Here is a 21,628-nt window from a genome sequence, read left to right as displayed (position 1 = left end):
TTGTCATACTCACCAGGAAACGTCAAAGAGCTCGGCTTCCTTCCTTTACGCAATCACAAATGCGAGAGAACGGCCGACGCTGCAGCGGCTCAAGGTGTCAAAAAAAAAAAAAGATGCATAAGTCACAAGATCAGTGTCAAAAAGGTTTTTATGAAACGGTTTCAACCCCGTCGACGAAATAAACGACACAGAAACACGTTTTCCAGCTCAATGAGAAGCAATAAAAATGACTCAAGACATTCAAGAATTTAAAAAAACCCCAAAAACTCAATAGTTTTTGAAGACACAGCAAATTGTCAACATTCCCAGCGTAGGAAATACTCAACGGATCGTCGTCTTTGTTTGGGAGCTACAGAATCTCATTTATAAATACGTGCTCTGACTTTTCAAACCATTCATAGAAACGTGATAAAAAACAAACAAACAACAACAACACACAAATACACAAGACTTCCACACATTGAATCGTGACTTAAAGTACAACAAAAGAAACCTGGATGGACAAAACGGAATCAGTTTGACCTGAACTTTGTGGCGTCCACGTGGGCGGAGACGTGACGTGTCCCCCCCCCCCCCCCGCCGGACGTTAAAGCTAATTCAGACTAACGGCTCTGATTTCAAACAGTCTGTAGAAACGTCTTTAGCCGTAACGTCTCTTCCACCGATAGCCGGTCCTGGTAGAAGCTCAGTCCGGTCAGGAGCTCGATGTCTCGGACGCGAGACTTGTGAAACTGAAGCCAATCCTCCACCCACGACAAGTCGGACCCGATCTGATGGAAAACAGAAACATTTGTTTTAAAATCACATCTTTGGTCTTTTTTTTTTTTTTTCTTCCAACCTATAGGGTAGACGTTTGGTGGGTGAGTCAGGGGTGAGTCAGGGGTGACACTCACAGCACAGCTCTCCATGTGGTCCGGTCTGTGAGGAAGGATGAAGGACTTGGCCTGCAGGGGACCCTCGCATCTCACCGGGCTTAAGGTGGAATTCCCACAGCTGGTCAGGATCAGGAAGAAATGCGTCGGGATGGGAGCCTCGTTCCTGGAGAAAAGAGTTTCAGACCCCAAAAATCTCATTTTAACTCATTCAGCTAATAATCATTCATTTGAGGTGATTTTAAAGGCCAGAAAAGACGTCATTATTCTATAATATCACCGGTTAGATTTAACGTGAATGTAGTTTTGGATCAAATGTTTACTTTTTTTCACGAGAAGCAGAAATGTAAAAGGGAAGTTTCAGTTTCAGCCGCAGGTTATTCATCAAGACAGAGGAAGCCATTGTGCTTCCTCCTTTTTATGCAGGTCAGAAATAAATCCAATGACAATAACCTGAAATATTTTGGCAATTTTAACAACAAAGCAGAGAAATGAAGCAATCCCAAATGTGAGCAGATGTAAATATAGTGATTCGTACGTGACTTACTCTGAAGTTGCTTTCAGGGCGTCGACGTTTCCGTCGAAGTCTCCATCGAATATCGGCCCGGTCATGACGTTGACGCCGTTCAGCTGTTGTGAATATCCTGGAAGCAGCTTGTCGTGGATGTGGGTCCAGACGTCTGTGTTTCAGAAACACACACACACACACACACACAAAACCTGTCAGTCGGCCATCGTTCTTCAACACAAGCACTAAAAGTCAACGGTTCTTTGACCATGAAAAGAAATAAAAACAGACAGGAATATTATTTCACACAAAATAAATTTTATATAATGTAATATATTTAGCTATTTATAAAAATATCTCTTATCAAAATTAGAAAAGTTGAAAAAAAATAAAATTTAAAAATCATATAGAATTACGAAAAAGTAAAAATAACAAATCAGTGATTCCCTCATGTTGCCGTTCCCACTGCTTACTTACTTCCTACATATTTATTTACTTTTTTTTTCTGTCTGCAAAGTCTGAATCTATTTCTCGCAACAACAAAAAAAGACTGAAATTGATAAAGTTGACGGTTTGCGCTAATTAAACGTTCAATATCTAACATTTTACAACAATGATTCCTGATGGATGATGTGGTGACGCTGTTGCCAGTGTGTTTCTACTCAGCAAATATATTAACGCAAATGTCAGCTAGGCTGGTGCTGGTTTATTATTTTTATTATTTGCTTTATTCACACCAATATAAACTTTTTGTTTGCGAATATGAAGCTATTTTACATGTTTATATTGTGATATTTAAGTAAACAATCTTAACATTTAATCCTCTCCGCTGCAGGTACAAGGACTCCCCACTAGGGGGCGGCATCCGCTAACTAAGCGGAACTTCTCCCATATTTTCCGTTACATTACAAATTAAAAGACTTTAATAGTAATTCTTATTTTGAAAAGACTTCCGGTGTCTCCAGCGGGACAGCATGAGGATTAAGTGTGGAAGAATTCCGTGTCTGAACAGGAGAGCCATATTATCACATCAGTCGGATCCGTGGGCTTCTTTTATGTCATTTTAGAAACCAAAAAGTACAGCCTTTATTACATCTTTATAAACATCGGCTTTTAAATGTATATTGTGAATAAAAAACGAATATAAACCACAACAGCTACTCTCAGAAAACAATTTAACCAAACAGAAAATGACATCATGTCTGGATGTGATTTGGTTTCTCTCCAGCTCTCATCCAGAATTCAAACCCATCTCTGGGAATTACTTTTTCCATCGCATAAAACTTAAAAACTAAAGGCCTGTGAGCCGGACTCACCTTTAAATGCGGGGAACATTGGAGCCATGTTGGTCGTGATGAGAGAGTCTGACTCCGGTCCGGCGGTATTCAGATCTGAAATGGGACCAGATGATAGGATTACTGTGAAGGTCTGCAGTTTGGGTTAAAACTAGAGACAAATGTCTGGTTGTCAACACTTAGAAAGGCTTTAATTATAATCCTGGTGTCATAATAAATAATAACACCTGTGAATTTCTCTCGAGATGTGACTTAAAATGCAACAAAAAAGGAAAAATTTCATTTCCTGCCTGGAAAAAAATGAACAATTTAAGAGTAAATTATGCTTTGAAATAATATACAACTGAATTTAAATGGATGTCTGGGATCTTTTTCCTCCACAGCAGCAGTGGAATGTTTGCATTTGCATCCTGGGAAACTTTCCTTGTGTGGAGCTACCTGGAAGCTGAATTCCATTCAGAAGACGTTACATCTGCAGCGTCTCCGTTGGTGGCGGCGCGTAACGGAGCATTTTAACATGAAAACGCGTCTCTGACAGCTGGAATTCCGACACTCGGTTGGAGGCGTCCTGTCCTGACCTCCTCCACCACAGGCTGAACGAGCGTACTCACTGGGGGGGTGCAGCAGGCCGGAGGTCAGCGCGGGGTCGCCGCTGGAGCGCTCACACAGCTGGCTGGCGGACGGCGGGACGCGAACATCAGCTCGAACGCACGCCTCCACCGCCGGGTTCAGGGGCTGGACTCCGGCCTGGGGGAGAGAGGACGACAGCGGCTATGTTTGGTTCTGTTTGCGCTGCGGTCAGCGAGGACGTTGCACTCTTTCTGTTTGCGCAGCGCTTTCAAAATATTTGGGTTACAATCTCTTATTTTTTTTATTAAAAAAAAAAAAGTGAGAATATTCTAAAAATTAACCTGGGATCAGATCAACATTCACATGTTGGAAATAGACATTTAAAAAAAGAAAGAAAAAAAAAGAAAACTCACGGATACACAACAAAATGTTCCTCTCCTTAACAATGATTCCTTTGTTCTGTAAAAGTTTTCCAAAACCCGTCTGCTAGTTTCTCCCTGATCCAAACAAACATGAAGGATGAATCTGACTCATACGACGGTGGATGAATCGTCCAAGCCGCGATTCTTCCAAGCCAAACATAACGCCGGCCAAATGTGATCCTCGAGTTGCTCCACCAATCCAGACGGCGCAGTTGAAAAGCCTCCTGGGTAGAAACGACTACGGCTGAAGTCATGAGTTTACGCCGAAACGCTCCGCCGCAAAAGCGAGAAAGTCAAGAGTTGTGTGGAAGGACGAGCAACAGCTGTTTAGAGAAAGGATTCAGATGCTAAACGCCATCTGCTGCCAAACCCCGACCCCCGGAGGAATGAAGCCGGGACGCCTCAGACTCACCAGAGGCTGGAGGGTGTACGACACCCACAGGGGCATCCGCCGGTCTTTGCTGTAGCCGTTGAGGTAGCTGAGGTGGTGGAGGACGCAGAAGTCGGCCTCTGGTTGGACGACCCGAGGGGTCCCGAAAGGATGGTGGAGGCGGCGTAAGGTGGATTTAACACCTGTGGGGGGGGCGGGGAGAGATCCAGGATGATTGGACGAAAAGGTTTTCCCTCAAGTCGATGTAAAAGCTTCCAGAAATAGAACTCACTGGCGTTGACGGAGAGAAGACGTCTGTTCATGTCGGCCTCCTGGAGAGAGAATCACACTTGTTAGCAAGCAAACATGTGGCCCAGGGGGGGCCACATCCGGCCCTTTGTATGTCCCTATCCGGCCCTCGAGGCCAATCATAAATTACATACACAGAAATTCCATAAATTGTATAAATTAAACGCTGCAATTTCAAATGGCCTTATTTACATATTTAGAGTTTTATTCTTCTGATTATCACTACCACCTATTCAAAATATTTAATTTAGTGCATTTTTCATTTAAAGTTTTTTATTTTATTTTATTATTTAATTATTTAATTTAATTTAATTTAATTTAATTTTTATTTTATTTAATTTATTTAATTTTGTGCAATTTCCTTCGGGATTAATCAAGTATCTATCTATCTATCGATCTATTTTACTCTGACACAGTTCACGTTTCTCATGTGGCCCCCTCGTACAAATGAATCGCCCACCCCTGATGTACCATCGTCTGGGTTTGTGATCCGCAGTTACATCCGAGGTCATCGGCGGGGACGGGGTCGGCGGCGTCACAGGGGGTGTCGTGGGAGAGCTGCGCCGGGTGAACCGGCAGGTGGAGGGGACGCCTCAGGAGGTGGTTGAGGCTCCCGTGGGTCCCGTTGTTGGGAGCCGGACGGATGTTCAGCAGATCTATAGGACAAGGAGAAGAGAGTCAACGCCACGTCTCATTTTTACGATCCATTTTACTTTCTACGCTTTTTTTTATTACGTGTGATGATTCAATAATTCATGGATCATGAGACCATGACATCGTCATTCCGTTTCCACCCCCGACTGTTGCTCCATTTCATGAGTCGTCAGTTTGTTCCTGTTGTTTTTGTCGACCAGGCATGTTAGATGTCACGCGTCGGTTAACCTGAGAGTGTTCTATAACTCTTCTGTTCATCTTTTTTCTTTTTCTTTTTTTTGCATAAGTTGCTCTTTCCATCTGAAACGCGGTCGGCGTGGTTCACGCATCACTTCCTGCAGTTCCTCTTTCTGAGGTCATAAGTCACCAAATCCGGATTCAGTTCAGGAGAAATGATGCGTTTCTAAATTTCAAAAACGTTCTGTTTGAACAAAACGATCTCTGAACACACATGTCTGAACACACCTACAGGACAGGACGTTCACACACACACACACACACACACACACACTCACCACACATGAGGTTGTATAATTCAATATTCTCAAAAGGCGGCACCATCGTGTTGGACTTGAACGACGGACCGTAGCCGATGAAGATCGCCTGGAAGGAGATAAAACAGCATATATGGTAAATAAAGGTTTTTAAAAAAAAATGACCTCATGTGACCTTGAAACGCACGCTAGTGTTTTTTCTAAAGAAGACGTTTGTTGGTTATAAAAGACATTTGCAGGTGAGTAAACAAATTCAAACACGCTGCCGGCCTTCGTGCGACCAGCGAAAGTCTGTTTTAGTTTACTTTTCATTAGCCTTGCACACGGTTTTGCCTTGTAAGGTAATTAAAAAGCTCGAGGTTATTGAGATAAATTAAACATTAGTGTGAATAAATGGAACGTCGTCTTGGTGGATGAACGCTCTCTACTGAAGGAGTGTTTGTCGTTCTTCCTCAACGTTTTGGCCCGAGACTGTACGAAAGAGTGACAGTAAAACATTTCCCCCGCTCTCCTAGTATTTCCTGGACATCGTTTCAAACCCCGTCGGCTGCAAAGGCCTCTCACCCCCCACCCCCCCACCCCCCCAAAAAAACGACATCCTGACTCTTTGCATCATGTGTGACGCCGGCCTCCTTTCAGAAGCAGCTGCAGACGAGCCGCTTTTAGCAGAAACGTTTAACCTCAAGAGGAACCGCTGAGCCAACGGGCGGCGCTCCGACGGCGAAGCATGAATCACACGACGCGCTCAGAAGGCTCGGCTTTTAGTCGAGCTACATTCAGGACATTCGCTTTCTAATTAGGTACTGTTTGTTAGCATATCCCGCTAATGACCCCACATGAAAAGAACATAAGGATTTACGACAGAATTCTAACCTGCATGTTGTTGAAGAGGTTGTCTGATCCGTGGAATCCTCCGGTGCAGTACTTCATCTCCTTGATGTTACTATCAAAGACAGAAAATAACACTGTTAAATGTTGAATCTTCGTTTTTATTCCCCCCCAAAAAATTAATTTCAACAGCATCCCTTCATGCAAATCAAATTTTCCCTTTCCATCTTTGACATACGGTGAAAGAAACTTCTCATCATCAACATTAAGACCACGAAAAGAGGCTATCTAGTGCCCGGAGTTGAATCAGCCAATCAGCTTGCGGGATTTTGGCGACATCGCCTCCTTTTTTTTTGGTTTTATTTTAACGGTGGGTGACTCACAGCGCGGCCTGCCACCCCTCCTTCATGTACAGGTGTCCTCTCTCGATGCGGACGTTGCTGGCGAAATGCAACCTCTTGGGGAGGTGTTCCTTCAGGTATGGCTTCATCCTCTGGTCAGAAGACCGGCACTTTAGACGGAGAAGAAGAGAATCAACACGCGGCAGGAGGGGGGTGGGGGTGGGTGATGGGATTGTTTAAAGTGGAGCCGATCGGGCAGATAATCTGGAATGCTTTGCATACCGACAGGTTCTTCACCAGGCCCTCGTAATCGACTGGGAAAAGAAACGCAGGACAAGGTCAGCCAGGCCGGGTACGAATAAAACCGGGCCATGAGGAGGAGCCGATGGCCGGATGGTGGAGTTTTATCAACAGGAACTCACAAGAGAAGAAATTCCCTGGGAGGTTACTGGGTCTGATGCAAGCAGCCGGACCCTGGATGACCTTGAAGTCGTCCGTTTCGTTCTGGTAGTCCGACACAAACTCCGCCTTGTCGCAGGAAGCCGCCTCCATCCCTGTGAAGGAAGAGATCTAGGATTCCTCCAGGCTGAATCTTTCTTCACTTTATCCCACGTGGATTTCTCACCGTGATCCGATACGATTATCACGTTCACGCAGTGGTGCAGGTCTCTCTGCATCAGTCCGTCCATCAGCAGGCCCAAGATCCTGTCGACCTTTTCCAAGGCCTGAACAACCTGAAGAAAAAACGTCAGCGTGATTCATAACCTCTGAGAGTGTCATAATATCAGCTGTTCATATATGGAACCTGGACTGTTGGCCGATTGATCAAATAAGTTTAATTTAACGTATGGCTGACCTCCTCGCTCGCCGGCCCGTGATGATGTCCTGATGAGTCGGGTTCTTCCAGGTACAAGGTGTAGAAATCGGGTCTGAAATCACCATAGCAACAGTCAGCCAAGTGTTTTTCGATGGTGACCACTGATGTGAAATTAAAAACGTGTGATACCTTTCTCCCTGAGGTAAACTGAGCCACTGCATTACTGTCGACACCCTCTCCTCAAAAGGGACACTCCTGCGCACCAAAAGGGCAAAATTACAGCAATTTAAACTAAAAACTAATTCTGCTTAACTCTGCTTTCTCCATCTTTAATTTACCACAGGTATTAAGTCCTCATTGGAATGCTATGGCTTTACTCTCACCTGTTATAGGTTTTGTAGAAGTTGGGATAGGTGCCGTTGACGGCTACTTCTGTGGCGGGCCAGAAGTAAGTTCCGGCCTTCAGTTTCTGACGCATGGCAGTGAGCCAGACCTGAAGGTGAGGAGGAGGTGAGCAGACAACAGAGGAAGAAGGAGAGGAGACGGCAAGTAAAATAAAGGAAGGGAAATGAAGACAGGAGAGAAAAAGGACGAGTTTGGTGTCTCAGTTCTTGATCAATTCGTCAATTCATCTCAGTCCGTCACAGCGGTGTCAGGTCCATCAGGACAGAAGCATCAGTCTCCCCATAAGTAGGCGACGGAATTCTGACTGTATTTACACTGAATCAATACCTAATCTACAGACTGATCTTATTTATGCTGCCTAGCCTCATTTGTCGGGCGTACTTAGTCGCATCGGTCTGTTGCTGTGCTTTCAAGAGCTGCCGGTCTCCACAGACAGAATCCATAATTACATACAGACTCACAGCGAGAGATGATTCCCACTAATTAAACTAAACTGTGTGTGAAATTGTGTGTTCCTGACTCACATCATGCTTTCCTCCATCAGGTGAGCGACGGAGACAAAAAGTCTATCTGTTCGTGTTCGGACAGACTCACTCACCGGTTCTCCTAGGTACCACTTTGGGTTGAACTTCTCTTGGGTTTTCAAGCTGAAGAAAGCGTCTCGGGTCACATCGTACATCTTGTTACCCACAATCCCGTGAGACTCGGGGTAAAGGCCCTGAAGGAATCACATGACAAAGCACAATCAAAGAGTTGTTTGATTCCGTAGGGTCTTGAAGCGATTCCCTCCTCTTCTACAGTACGTGACTTCTGTACCCCTGGAGGTGGTTTATGGGAACTGCAGCGTCTGGTTTCAGCTTCTGGAGGCCCGCCCAGTTACGTTGCTTCTCCACAGACATATGAAAGCTATTATGCCTCAATGGTAACGTCACTGCTGCTGAAAAGACCGGCCTCTTGCTGGGAAAGCCTTCAAATTTACTGCTGAACTGGGGTTCTTGAACATCGTTGGTGGAACTAAGTAAGTCCATTTAGCCTACTGGAGGTTTACTGTTCAGTTTTTAGTAATTAGACTTGGGTTTTATGCACCTTTACACTCCAGTCTGACCAATAAGTCACACCCTGTGACCAGAAAACTCACAGTGACAATACTGTAGTGGTTGGGAAAGGTCTTAGTAGGATAGACCGGCCTCATGCTTGGAGCTGTCGTCCCACATGCTCCTGTAAGGCAGCAAAGAAACGGTCAGTCATCCACGCCAACCACGAAGCGCCACGGAGTCAACAGCGTGGGCAACTTACGCAACTTGTTGATGACAGGAATGTGGTGGCTGTGGTCCGTCAGGTACTTCGCCCTGAATCCATCCAAGGAGACCAGGATGAGAGGGGGTCTGGAAAAACTGGACGGGAACACAGACAGGAAGTCTTAAGGGGTAAGTGAGGTGAGTAGAGTAGGTCAATGCAGACACAAGCAGCTCTTTGATTTCACAGACAGGGAGAGAAAATGCTTCAGTTATAAAAAGATGTCAGGAAATCCCTTTTTTTCCCCATAGCAAACCTAACATTGGGAAGTTTGTCGGTGCTCCACGTCCAATGAAACCCAAACCACGAGTCTGTTTGCTTCAATGTCAACAATCACAGGATTGAGAGCAATTTATTAAGATCTTTTAGATGTTCTTCTACAAAATCTCCTAAAAAAAAAGGATTACTTTAGGAAATTTCCTGACATTTCACCTTGAATTGTCTTAAAACAGTGACTGATATAGAGGAGGTGGAATAATCTCCAGAAAGTTAAACATTGAACTGAGATTCAAAGTTTAATTACGAAATGTTCCAAGAAGAAATGACACTTTCAATAAAAGGCCTGCCAGAATCAACATAAACAAACCAAAGGCAATGAGTGATATTAATTTAAAAATACAGACGGCATTAATTTGTATAAAGACATTTTCAGACTAAAAATAGCTTCACTTTGGAGGGGGAGACTTTTTTCATAGCCTATCGAGTCTGTCTGGGGTTCCTCCCTTCCAAAGCAGAAACACACACACACACTTGTGGTCACACACATCACTCACAAACACACGCCTGGTTAGTCATTAGCCTGGTTTCCATAGAGACAGTTATTTCTTTTAGCCAGCACCGTAATAAAATATGATTGTCGTGTTTGGGTTGTTTACACACTTCTTAAACATCTGAGAAAATGTGACATGTGAGTCCTTCTTTTTTCTCTGTAGTCCACTGAGAACTCCTTACTGGAGACAATGGGCTCAACTCAGTAGCACAACCGTGGGCGGAGAGTCATTCTCAGTCTTAAAACGATGCATTAAACAAAGCATTAGGATGTGATCCCAACTACAACCAGCAGGAACAGGAGGGTTTTATTACCCGGGGGGACATCGTTGCTGCTGGATCTCACCGCCGGCCTGCTGCAGCCACAGGTCCCCTCCTGATTGGACAAGAGAGTCATTGTCACTCAGTGAGTTTGATGATGTCGTCGTCATTCACTCCTAAAAACCTATTGATCAGCGAGCAAAAGTCAAATGGAATTAAAGAAAATCTCTTACTCTCTCTCATCTCTTTTCAGATGAGACAGCTCAAAGCGCTTTATACCAAAGACTATGTCCACAAAGTGCTAAAAAAGACAGAAGAAACTAAAAACAGGAAGAGAAAATATATAGAAACTTAATAATAACAACAACAAAAGAAGAGATGCATCAAAACAGGGATGATGGAAAATAAAGAATCTAAAATTAGGAATACAAGAATAAAGGAAGGAACCTCCTTGAAGGCTAAACCATCCCACTCTTGTCTGTTTGGCTTAGCCCTAAAATTTATGACTTCAATTCTGACCCACGCTTCCTCCTTCCAACATGTTTGGCATCCGCCTGGTAGTTTGTGCACAAACTTTCGAACGGAACGTCTGCAAGGCAAAAACTCACTGGCGTTGCAATGAAATGTGAGATGGAAATCCTAAAATATCTTCTCAACATCGCGATGATCCATGTTTCTATTGTTTCCTCCTGAGCAGCTTCCAGAATTAAAGTCTCCACAAGGACGTTCCTCTAGATAAGACGACGAAAAACGGGAAGCTTCGGATCAGAGCTTTTCACCTGACTTCCAGATAAATCTGTCGAGACAGGGAGACTTTGCACATCTCTGAGAAAGCTGAAGGTGTAGAAGCTCCGTCCTGGTTATTTTTATTTCTGTTCATCAGTTTCACCCACAAAGCAGATGTGAAAAACAAAATCTGAGTCAGGGTGAGCGAGAAGTCATATTAGTTGGGTAGGAAGTATAAGTAGAGGGAAAGGCCACAGCAGAGAGAGCACCCCGCCCAGCCTGGGGACAGCTACCCACAGCCGCCACCGCTGCCCCAAAATGGAAGAGGGGTGTTTTTGGTATGGCGTTTTGCAACAAAGACCCGCTGTGCACGGGAATCTATAGCGGCGGGGTGAACATTCCTGTCTCGCTGAGATGTGTGTTTATGGTGCGTTCGGTTAAAAACAGCCTGATCGCACAACCCCGACAGGAAGGAATCACGAGCTTCACCTCCGCATCTCTTTTTTCCCTGGCCGGTCGGTAACTCGACCCCCCCAGCACCGCTGGTCTAAATACAGGCAGTTTAGAGTTTCTGAGGGATCGGAATGTTTAGCAGGCGTTTGCTTTAGGGACGCTGTCTCTCTCCGGTAGCCCAAACAGCGTGTTGGTAGCCTGACAGTAGTCTCGGTTGTTCCCACTGACAGTTGCTTTTATCCACCAACACCAGGCTATATAATGAAACCTGACGTCTTTGTTCCTCTATCTTCATTCAGTGACTGTTTTCAATCTGGGACAACTCTTTTCAAGGCTTCCCCTTCCTGATTTAAGCGTTCTGGATGATGATGATGAAGTCACGGGTGACATTGTGGAGGAGAGTCTTGGCAGTAGAATTAAATGATGGGAATAGAAGTTTCTAAGAAAATAAGCAAAAGTAACCCGAGATGTCCTCTTGCTGAAGGTCTTGTTACACATCTATATTTTCAATTATGGAATGATGTTAAAGAAGAAAAAGATGAACAAGAATAAGACCTCTAACTTTCACCCTCCTTCACTCTGGAGATAGACTACTTCACAAAATCCAGCAAACCAAAGAAGAAGAAGAAGAAGGATCTTATCTCCAATGTGTTTGGCAAAGATACATCAGTTAAATAATCGAAGCATCGGAACGATCTTCGGCGCCTACCGTTCTCATCCTCGTACTTCTTCTGCGGAAGCACCAAAGCCAAGGTGAGCGCCAGCAGACACAGCAGGAGAACCTAAAACCCAGAGAAGAAGAGTCAGGATGTTTCTCAAAGGGGGAGTAGATGGCAGTTCTCACCTCGCATGCAGCTGTCGACAAACACGGGTGTGCATTTTTACATTTTACTTTCCCCTTGTTAACGGAAGTATTTTTAGATTCAGTCGATGGTTTAAGCTTAATCTTTTTGCAGGCATTCATGGTCCTCAGAGGATGAACAGTTACTGTTTGCTTGATCTTCTGACTTCTCCTCTAGTGCTGTCATCATTTTAGAATTTCCATCTCATTGGTGCACAAAGGTCGAAGCTTTGAGTCACTAAAGAGTTGCGTTTTCGCTTGACCGAAGTGTGAAGTGATGGTAATAGGAAACCAAAGAGTTTACATTCTAAAAAGTGTCCATTTGTTTGTTTGTTTTATTTATTAGCAGGTTGTTTTTTTTAATCAAATACAACCGGATGAGTTACACAAAACTTCAAGGGATATAGCATAAAAGTTTTTTAAAAAGTCGAGCCTAATTTAAAGGTGAGCCACGTCCAGGTAGAGGTCCATTTCAGACAGGCGCTATATGTTGGCATCATACATCCAGTAGGGGGCGGCGAAGAGCCAAACGGCAACGAAAACGTCCACAGAATTTTTTTTGCATCTTGTTTGAGTTATGACGAAACTTTCTCCAACGTTTCTGTTGCCAATAGTTTGTTTATCCATGTCCTAAGCTTTCAGAAAGTGTGCACAAGCATGGACAAATAAAAGCCTTATAATCTGGACTATATTTTTATACTGTCGTCCTTTAATTTCTACAATTCCACTGAAGCTGTTGTGTGCTGTAAGTCTCAGAAAAGAATGTTGGGAATCAACAACCACAGGTAATCCACTTCATTTAATTCAGACACACTTGGAAAGAGGACAGACCTGGACTGACCTGGGACCTTGAGTTTTTGTGGGTTGTTAACCGTAAACTGCGCACAGTATATTTAGACTGCTGAGTCAAATCAAGCTGAAACAGGCAGGAAAAATGTCAAAAATACATAACTTAGTAGAGAATAGAAATAAACCTACTCTTTGCTCCAATGATGTCGCAATCATCCTCATGCCAGACCTTGAATGACGCGTATTAATATCCCAGCACGAGCCGTGTATTCGCTGATGTATGACAAACAGGCAGGAACACACTGTTGTCTGGACTTTGACACGACACGTGTGTTTAATAAAGACCGGCCGGATGGCGGCTGCAGCGTCTGCTTTCTGAGCAAACACAAACAATCTCTATGGATACGATTACATTTCTATCCCGTCAGGGATCAATAAAACACTAACTCATCTCATTTCACTAAAACAAACCTGTCAGTTAGGCCTACTTACCCACATATACCCACATATACATACCTACCCACCTACCTACCAACCTAATATAGTACATTTCTTGTTCATCTTCTTCTTCTTCACCATCTTGAAGCACAAATTCACAAGGGATTACTGTACCCACCTACCTATTATCAGGGTGTTGATTAACTAAAGGCCTTCTTTATCCATCACTAACCAAACCACGCCACAACTACCAACCCATGTGGCCTAGCATGCTCCGCCCACCAGTTGCCCCCCTGACCCAAATGCAACCCAGAATCCAGAACCTCCAACTGTCCCGGCCTGGAGTTTGAGGTGCATCAAGGGAGGAACCAAGAGAGGAGTCTTCATGTAAAGTTAGGAACGAAGAGGGAGAGGAGTCAAAGAAAAACTGGGGGAGTTTGAAGGAAGTCAGATAGTCTTCATCAAAGAACAAGAGGGACGGGGGGAAATGGGATAGGTGGGAAAATGTGTGAGCTGACTGACTCTACAAGAAGATGAAGAAAATGATGAAGAAGAGGAGCTCGGTTACAGAAATATTTTAACTGTGTAGATACGCCCCCCTCCAGAGGTCCTGGGGCTGTAGGGGGCGCTCACGAGGTCGCCCTAAATGAATGGAGGTCTGAATGGACCATTAATGGAGAAAACTTCCTTCATCCTGTGTTCCATAGAGGTCCAGACTAAATATCATCTGATTGGAAACGATCAATGGATTTCAGGTCAATGGAACAAACAGAAGTGGAAGCTGGAAAATAATTTGGTTTGAACACAACCTGTGGAATTACAAACTTCTGAGTTGTGTTAATGAATAAAAAGTTTCTATAAAGTAGGTTCACAGCCGCATTCCCCTACCCGGACTCTGAGGTCACTTGTATTTAGGACCAAAGTGTGCGTCTCTGTCCGGATTGCAGAAAATAACGCACCAATAATGTCGCGCAATCTGACAGCTGGAATGCCAGACATGCGAACCCATCCTGGTCTCTCCTGTGTCCCGCAACTACAGTTAGAAACTTACCCCCGTAATGACCAAACACTTGATCCTCTTCTTCCCCCCGCCGGAGTAACTAATTTGCGCCTCCGCCTCCGGTGCCACGAACGGGGAGGTGGGCTGTTCGTTCGCGCCGTCCTCTCCTTTGGATGCGTCCATGCCGCTGTCCGCTTTCTAACTCCTGCTGGAGTTCTCCAGGAGAGTCAGGAGGAGGAGGAGGAGGAGGAGGAGGAGGAAGGCGAGCTCCCTCTGCTCATGTGCGGCACCGCCTTGTTCCGATCGGCGGCTCCAAGTTTACGAGGGGGCGACGCGCGAATGGAGACGGTGGAGGAGCGACTCCGTCCGCCCGCAAATCTAAACTAACAAACAAACAAACAAACAAAACAAACGACGGACGCAACTGGAGCTTGACTGAAACTGTAGTAAAGTTTCTTTGAAACACGCTGAAGTCGTGTCATTTTTGTTTATGACGTTTCCTGGCTCGGTGGAACTCCGGGGGTCCCTGGAGGCGCCGGTTGCGCGGCACCACCTTGTGATCGAACCGGAGCGGTGCGTAATGACGCATTTCAACAAATCCCCAAATACTGTTTGTTGTTGTTGTTTGTTTGTTGTTGTTAATTGTTTCACTTCCTTTCTCATCAATACAGATCCCTATCAATCCGAGTACTTCCTCTCCGATGAGTTCTACAATACCCCCCCACACACAATAAAACGTCCTTTAACACCTGACGTTGCTTAAACAATATTTGTGACGTTTCCACAACACAACAACACAACAACACAACACAAGGCCTCACTGGGCAGCTGATACGATCCAGCCTGAGAATAAAACAGACCAGAACAGATGTAGTTTCTTTCTCTATCGCTCATCTGGAACAATGTGAGACTATCGGCTGACAAACACAACAATCCTCCCTTTGTGTGTCCTCTCCTCACCTGCAGGAGGTTGTGTGCTCACTTTACTTCCACAGCAGGTTTACACAAAAACTAAAAGATTATTTATTTAAAGGTTTTCAAAACTCTTTTGATAAACCCTCCTCCACAGTCTCTTCCAAATGGGAAGGCCTTTTCTTGTGTGTCTGCAAGATATCTCAAAATTAAATTGTGATTAAACTGTGCTTAGGAAAAGTGGATTCAATCTGAAGGTTGATTTGGGAATTAATTCTAAAACTAAGTTTTAAAAGACAGACTATCATAAATATTCATGACGTTACTTCTTTTCCTGTCGCCGATCTGACACTGATAGGATTAAAATGCACAAATGGAGATTTTAGAATACCTATTCTCTAAAATCTAAGTGATGCCAAAGTGTATTTAACTCAGCCTGAGCCTCACCAGAAGCTGCTGGAGACCGTTTATGAAGCTGGTTTGGGGGTCAGCCAGAGTGGAAGTCCACAAGTGACTTTATGAACCCTCCACAAGATGGTGATGTTACCCCACTAGCATGACATCCCGAGACCTCTGGGGCCCAGGGGTCCAGAGTTCCTTCAGATCCAGTTGCATCCTGTGGTGTGATAATAAGAATCCCACAAGGGATGAAATTCTGACCTCTGACCTCTGTCTTGTCCCGCGTTCAGCCTGGAGCTAAATGTGCTCACTGCATGTTTGTCTCTGCGTCTGCGTGTGTTTGTGTACACTAACATGGTTTCATGTTGTAATCGCCCGTGAGCGTCGGACTGTGTGTGTCCTGCTCAGTGAACTGCATGCAGACTGTCTGCCTGCAGCGAACCCAAACCCATCTGGGCCGGATAACACGGGCGCTAATGTTGACCTTAACGTGTAGCACTCGCTGTCCTTATCGCGTTTCGTCTGACCTTTGAATGTCAAAAAACACGCACTGGTCTCGGAATTTAATTTTTTAATTCTAGTCAAAATCATGATAAAAGACAAAAAATTTTCTTTTTTGTCTTTTTGGGTTTGAAACATGAACTCAGTTGGTTTCTTTTATCACAGAAAAGGAGTTGTTTGTTCAAACCATCACACCGTGTCTGTAGTTACAAACATTTTAAAAAAACTTTTATCAGTTCTGCTAGAAAATGTCAAATATACAGTTTCATTATTACAATTCTGAAAATATGTTTACAATTCTACACAAATTTTACACAATTTACAGCACGATAGGTTCTTATGTTGGCCTTTAACACGGCTAATGCTAAATGTGATTTTAAAATGCTGGACTAGATAGCGAATTTAAAAATAAAGATCCAGAACTGAGTGACCAACTGACCAACCAACCAACCAGCCAGCCAAGCAAACAACCAACCAACCAACTAACTATTCAACCAGCCAACAAACAAACCAACCAACCAACCAGCCAACAATCAACCAACCAACCAACCAACCAACTAACCAATCAACCCACCAACCAACTAATCAATCAATCAACCAACCAACTAATCAACCAACCAACCAACCAACCCAAAAACCAACCAATCAACCAACCAACCAACCAACCAACCAACTAACCAACCATCCAACAATCAACCAACCAACCAACTAATTAACCATTCAACCAACCAACCAGCCAACAATCAACCAACCATCCAACCAACCAACCATCCAACCAACCAACCAACCAATTAACCAACCAACCAATCAACCAACCAACCAACCAACTAATCAACCAACCAACCAGCCACCCCTGATACAAATGGAACCTCCTGTCTGGAGGTCACCTGATGGATCAAACAACCCAAAGTCTGATTTTCAACCAAACCACCAAGTGAACGTTTGTTCTTCAGCCACAGGTCTTGCTGGTTATTCAGCTGCGTCGTCTCCACCATGTCAGCGCTCTAAACCCACATGGACATCTCTGCTGGACCTTCTCAAAGCCTCTGGCGACACCCAAACTGAAGTTCAGCGTATCAAACTCAAACCGAGACATGAATAACGCATCGAGGAGAAGCAGCGCTATGCGTACTTAAAGAAGCCATCAGCTGACAGTTCTGGGGACATCTTTCCCACGAGACCTCCTGTAGGCGCCTATAAATTTTTCCATGAATTATTCATTCGACATGAACCAATCCTGAGCACACCAAGCTGAAAGCTTCCATCTTCTCAGATGCATCTGTCACCGACCTGTCAGCCAGGATTCACCGTGGAGCTTGACGTCTTTTGGTCGCCTGTTTGCTTTTGTTGTTGTCCTGAAATAATGAGCATCTCTCAAAAGCTCCTGATAAACACTCACCCACGACCGTAAAAACAGAATAATTCCACCCACCTCCTGACTTTGTGCACTCAGTTTTTGACACCTAGTGCAGGCTTGATTTAGGATTGACAGCATGTGACATCAAAACACGAAGAAAGTTTGTTCCATGTCTGTTAATTTGAAATTAAACCTGTATATCCTATAAATATAATCCACATAGTTATTGAACTAAATAATGGGAGTATATGTCCCACCAAAAAAGCTTACTGACGCCCACCTGTACATCAGAATCACAACACAGGGTGAATTCTGGTGTGTGCTGTTTACAGATGATGAACCACTATTTTCTGCTAATGGTGCTGTAAAATGCTGAGGCGGCATCTGATGGATGTAAGTGGAAATGTTCCCCCGGTGCAGAGGGGAACATCACGTCCATGCAGACACATAAATATATCTGTGGAGGATTTACAGCCAGTGTCTTCAGCTGTAAACATCTTCATACCCGGGATTAAATTCCATCGTACGTCCTGCCAGACCCAATCAGGAACACGTTCCAGTTCAGAGTCGCGTTCTCAACAAACTTCTTTCGTCATCTCTCTCTGGTTGTATGAGGATTTCAAGGCTGGAATAACAATAATCTATTTAAAAAATTTTTTTTTTAACAAATCTGATTCCATTTGGGAAAATAAATAAAGAAAAAAATGAATGATTTTTACTCTGCTAGATGTTAAAAGAAGAATGTACTTATAGACGAATGCAAAAGTAAGGCAATATTTAAAATAAAGTAAAATTAAATTAAAATTGAATTTTAAAAAATTTAAATAACGTTTAAAAAAATTAAATTAAAATTAAATATTTAAAATAAAGTAAAATAACGTAACGTAATGTAAATGTAAACATAGTGTAAAATAATGTAAAATAATGTAACATAAATTAACATAAGATTAAACAATGTAACATATTTAATTATTGTTGGTATATTCCCTCAAATATGTTCTTAAATTACCTTGAAAATCTCACATTTTTCACCAGTTTGTCTCACATTTCTTCCCAATTTTTTTCATTTTTTTCCCTCAACAAAAACACAACAGTGTCTAAGGAGCGTCAACATTTAGCTGACAGGAAGCTAAACTGGGAACACGTCTCATTAACGTGTCAAACGTGTCGCTCACAACATCAGTTCTGAAGGACGGACAGCCAATCAAACGCTGTCGCCTCAGAGAACCTGAGGAGGTGGACAAAATCAAGCTATATATAGTTTTGGGGTTTTTTTTTGACTGCAGGAATTATTAGAAGCGGCGTCTCGACAGTCCAGACATTTCTGTCAGAAATCAAGTCTTAATGGTCGTGAAAAGAAAGCGCTTTTTAGTCATAGCATCGACATTCAGTGACACCCGTCTAATTATCTACTTGAAGGTAGTTTAATCTTCACCTTGATCACAGCTCTTAGCGTCACTCATATCCTAAACATATCCCTGATATTTATAGTTATCGATCCATTTCCCGCTGCATCATTAACCAATACGTGACCTTTCGCGGTTTTAATGAGGGTCGCGCTGCCAGCTGTTGATCGATGGGAGATAATCTCTGATGAAATATTCACATTTATCCTTATGTAATGTAATGACCGGGTTCGTTAGGGCGGATGGCGATGATGTGAAGATGAGTAGAGAGGAGAAAGACAAAGGGGTGACAGGTCAGCCTCCCGAAACTTTCCCAGCGGTTCCGATCCGCCGCAGAGGGACGTGGACGTTGGTCTCCATCAAATATTTTATTTACCGACACGACGGGACCGGAATTGTTTCCCATGAAATCACCGGCGTCCTAAATGATGTTTTGTCTTGGGGTGGAACCTCTCAAATGAAGCGATCGTTTCTGAAATCAACCAATTTCATGGTTGCTGACTGTAGCTTTCACCCATGTAGAAACAACACGGTCCATTAAGCACTGGAGAGATCTTCAGGTCAAAGGTCAGGCATCGTGAACCAGAACCCCTCCCCACCAGTCGCGCCCGCCACATCTACATTCCAGCACATCGCTGTCCTCGCTCTAAAGAGAGGCCCAGGTGTGTGTCATACACACACACACACACAGACACACCGAGGCTAATAAATAGATTCGCCTATAATTGGAGAGCTGTTTGGAATAATTATCCAATGACAGCAGGGGAGAGGCGGAGTCACAGAGGCGGAGAAAATGATCGGAAAAAGAAAGACTTTAATTGAATGTCAGCGGGAAGCTGCAGGACGCGTCGAGCATCACGTAATGAGAGGCAGCTGAAGGGCGCTCCCAGGATACTTTGCTGTTCCGGTGGGGGGGTCAGCTCCTGTCTCCGTGGCGTTGCCGTAACGATGTCCTCCTATCATTATGTAATGTTCTCCGGTGTTGATGAGTTAGCTTCAGGCCTGCTAATGAGCTCTGGAGCAAGCATGTGGAGCTAACGTACAAGCTGTTTGCTTGTGAAGGGCTTCAGTTGTGAATATGTGGAATGTTTATTATGGGATAGGACTTATTTCCTCCTGGGAGGGGTCTTGAAAATAAAAAAAATAATTAGAAAAAGTTGCTCGTCCTTCCACACCTCCATCGTTCTGCAACGGCCGCGTTCCATTCAGCGCTCCTCACAAACACTGACACACACACACACACACACACACACACACACACACACACACACACACACACACACACACACACACACACACACACACACACACACACAAAGGAAAAGCTTTGATGTCATACACTTTAAAACCCCCCCAGTCAGCACACCTCAGATCGTCAGACGAAACTCTACTAACGTGATCCAAACGTCTCAAAAAGTTGTTGTTTTTAGATGAAGCGACTCTATCGCTACGGTAACCTGCTCAGGGGGCATCTCCCAGGCTTGTGGGGATGCCTCGGGGAGCCCCGCCCTAAACAGTGACATGTACCAGCAGCTGCCACGGCAACTGTCTCCGGGTCTATTTGTGGATCTGGCTCTGGGTCTGGTTCTCTCAGGAGATCTGGGTTTGTTCAAGACCCAAACCCAGACCTCCTGAGAGAACCAGTTCTTTCTGGTTCTGGTTGTCCCAGGTGATCTGGATCTGGTTCCCTCAGGTGTTCTGGGTCTATCTTTGCTCTTTCAGGGTCAGTGGTTCTGGTTCTCTCAGCGGTTCTTAGTCTGGTTCTGGTTTTCTATCTTTACAGCACAGGACACATGTTTGGACACAAACAGGCCGTCGCCACCATGTATGATGTCATTTGTCACATTTTTCATCACAGGATCACGGATTAATGGACCTATTGATCGGTTTGAGGCATGCAGCCTGTGAAAGGAGGATTTATAAAGGCTCAGTCACGCCTGACTTGACCGACCTGGTTATTGAAGCCGGGGTTATTTTTGGTCCGGCTCACAGTCTGGAACTTAAGATCAGCCAGGATCCCTCAGAAGAGACGTCAGGAACTAAACCCAGGTCGTCGGTAGATGAAAATGTTAAATACTCAAACTAAACTAGGAAAAGCTATTTTAAAAAATATCTTTCTAAAAAAAGAAAAAAGCTTTTATTTTTCAGGAAAATTCACGCACGACAAAACGATTAAAATCTCTTTGGAGCATCATAAACAGAGTCTCCATCTCCGAAATGTCGACGAACACATCGGGGAACCGCTGAATGGAAACCAGTGACACTGAAGGTCATCAAATTTGGCCCCAGTTAGATTTTCACTTGACATTTTGCCTCCTGTGTCCAATCGCCATCATCTCATGATCGAATGACTTCTCAAAAACATGTCACATTCACTCCTCGCTCGCCGCTCCAACAGCGACACTGCGAGGTCAACGCAAGCACGATAAGTTAAGGAGATTCACGTGTTTATTTACTCTGGAGTTTGTTATGAAGGGGAAGGTCAAAGTTCAGGCATTCATGTTTGTCTTGGAGTCGGAGAAGCAGTTGGATTCCCTGCAGAAGTTTCTTGGAAGTCTTGTTGAGAGCATCGCTCATTAATGGAGACGTTTACTTT

General features: G+C 44.0%; 1 protein-coding gene across 3 annotated transcripts; it reads right to left on the bottom strand.

Moving 5' to 3' along the window:
• Nucleotides 1-129: 129 nt before the first annotated feature.
• Nucleotides 130-14,857, bottom strand: enpp1 (ectonucleotide pyrophosphatase/phosphodiesterase 1). 3 transcript variants are annotated; one of them, XM_068341783.1, is made up of 23 exons: nucleotides 14,509-14,857; nucleotides 12,099-12,171; nucleotides 10,265-10,325; nucleotides 9,182-9,279; nucleotides 9,024-9,103; nucleotides 8,484-8,603; nucleotides 7,864-7,973; nucleotides 7,670-7,735; nucleotides 7,520-7,592; nucleotides 7,289-7,397; nucleotides 7,086-7,217; nucleotides 6,946-6,977; nucleotides 6,706-6,833; nucleotides 6,368-6,437; nucleotides 5,516-5,603; nucleotides 4,818-5,002; nucleotides 4,330-4,369; nucleotides 4,080-4,240; nucleotides 3,287-3,422; nucleotides 2,697-2,771; nucleotides 1,420-1,552; nucleotides 894-1,038; nucleotides 130-770 (listed from the first exon to the last, which is right to left on the bottom strand). In XM_068341783.1, the coding sequence occupies exons 1-23, from the start codon at nucleotides 14,638-14,640 to the stop codon at nucleotides 618-620; spliced, it is 2,400 nt and encodes a 799-aa protein (XP_068197884.1). In that variant the 5' UTR covers nucleotides 14,641-14,857; the 3' UTR covers nucleotides 130-617. The 3 variants fall into 3 exon arrangements, with proteins under 3 accessions (XP_068197884.1, XP_068197885.1, XP_068197886.1); XM_068341784.1 differs by lacking the exon at nucleotides 14,509-14,857 and adding an exon at nucleotides 13,209-13,538; XM_068341785.1 differs by lacking the exons at nucleotides 12,099-12,171; nucleotides 14,509-14,857 and adding an exon at nucleotides 10,819-11,085.
• Between the last annotated feature and the right edge of the window lie 6,771 nt (nucleotides 14,858-21,628).

The sequence above is a fragment of the Antennarius striatus genome, chromosome 19 (genome assembly GCF_040054535.1).
Source record: "Antennarius striatus isolate MH-2024 chromosome 19, ASM4005453v1, whole genome shotgun sequence".
NCBI classification, from domain to species: domain Eukaryota; kingdom Metazoa; phylum Chordata; class Actinopteri; order Lophiiformes; family Antennariidae; genus Antennarius; species Antennarius striatus.
The sequence above is the reverse complement of the archived record's forward strand: the minus strand, read 5'-3'. Positions and strand labels throughout refer to the sequence as shown.

What these genes read in the sequence shown, in the direction of transcription:
- enpp1 (XM_068341783.1), bottom strand. Translation starts at nt 14,640, where the DNA reads ATGGACGCATCCAAAGGAGAGGACGGCGCGAACGAACAGCCCACCTCC. An exon ending in ACCACTACAGTATTGTCACT is followed by an intron (nt 8,604 to 9,023) that starts GTGAGTTTTCTG and finishes TGATTCCTTCAG; the next exon opens with GGCCTTTACCCCGAGTCTCA. An exon ending in ATTATACAACCTCATGTGTG is followed by an intron (nt 5,003 to 5,515) that starts GTGAGTGTGTGT and finishes CTTGTCCTATAG; the next exon opens with ATCTGCTGAACATCCGTCCG.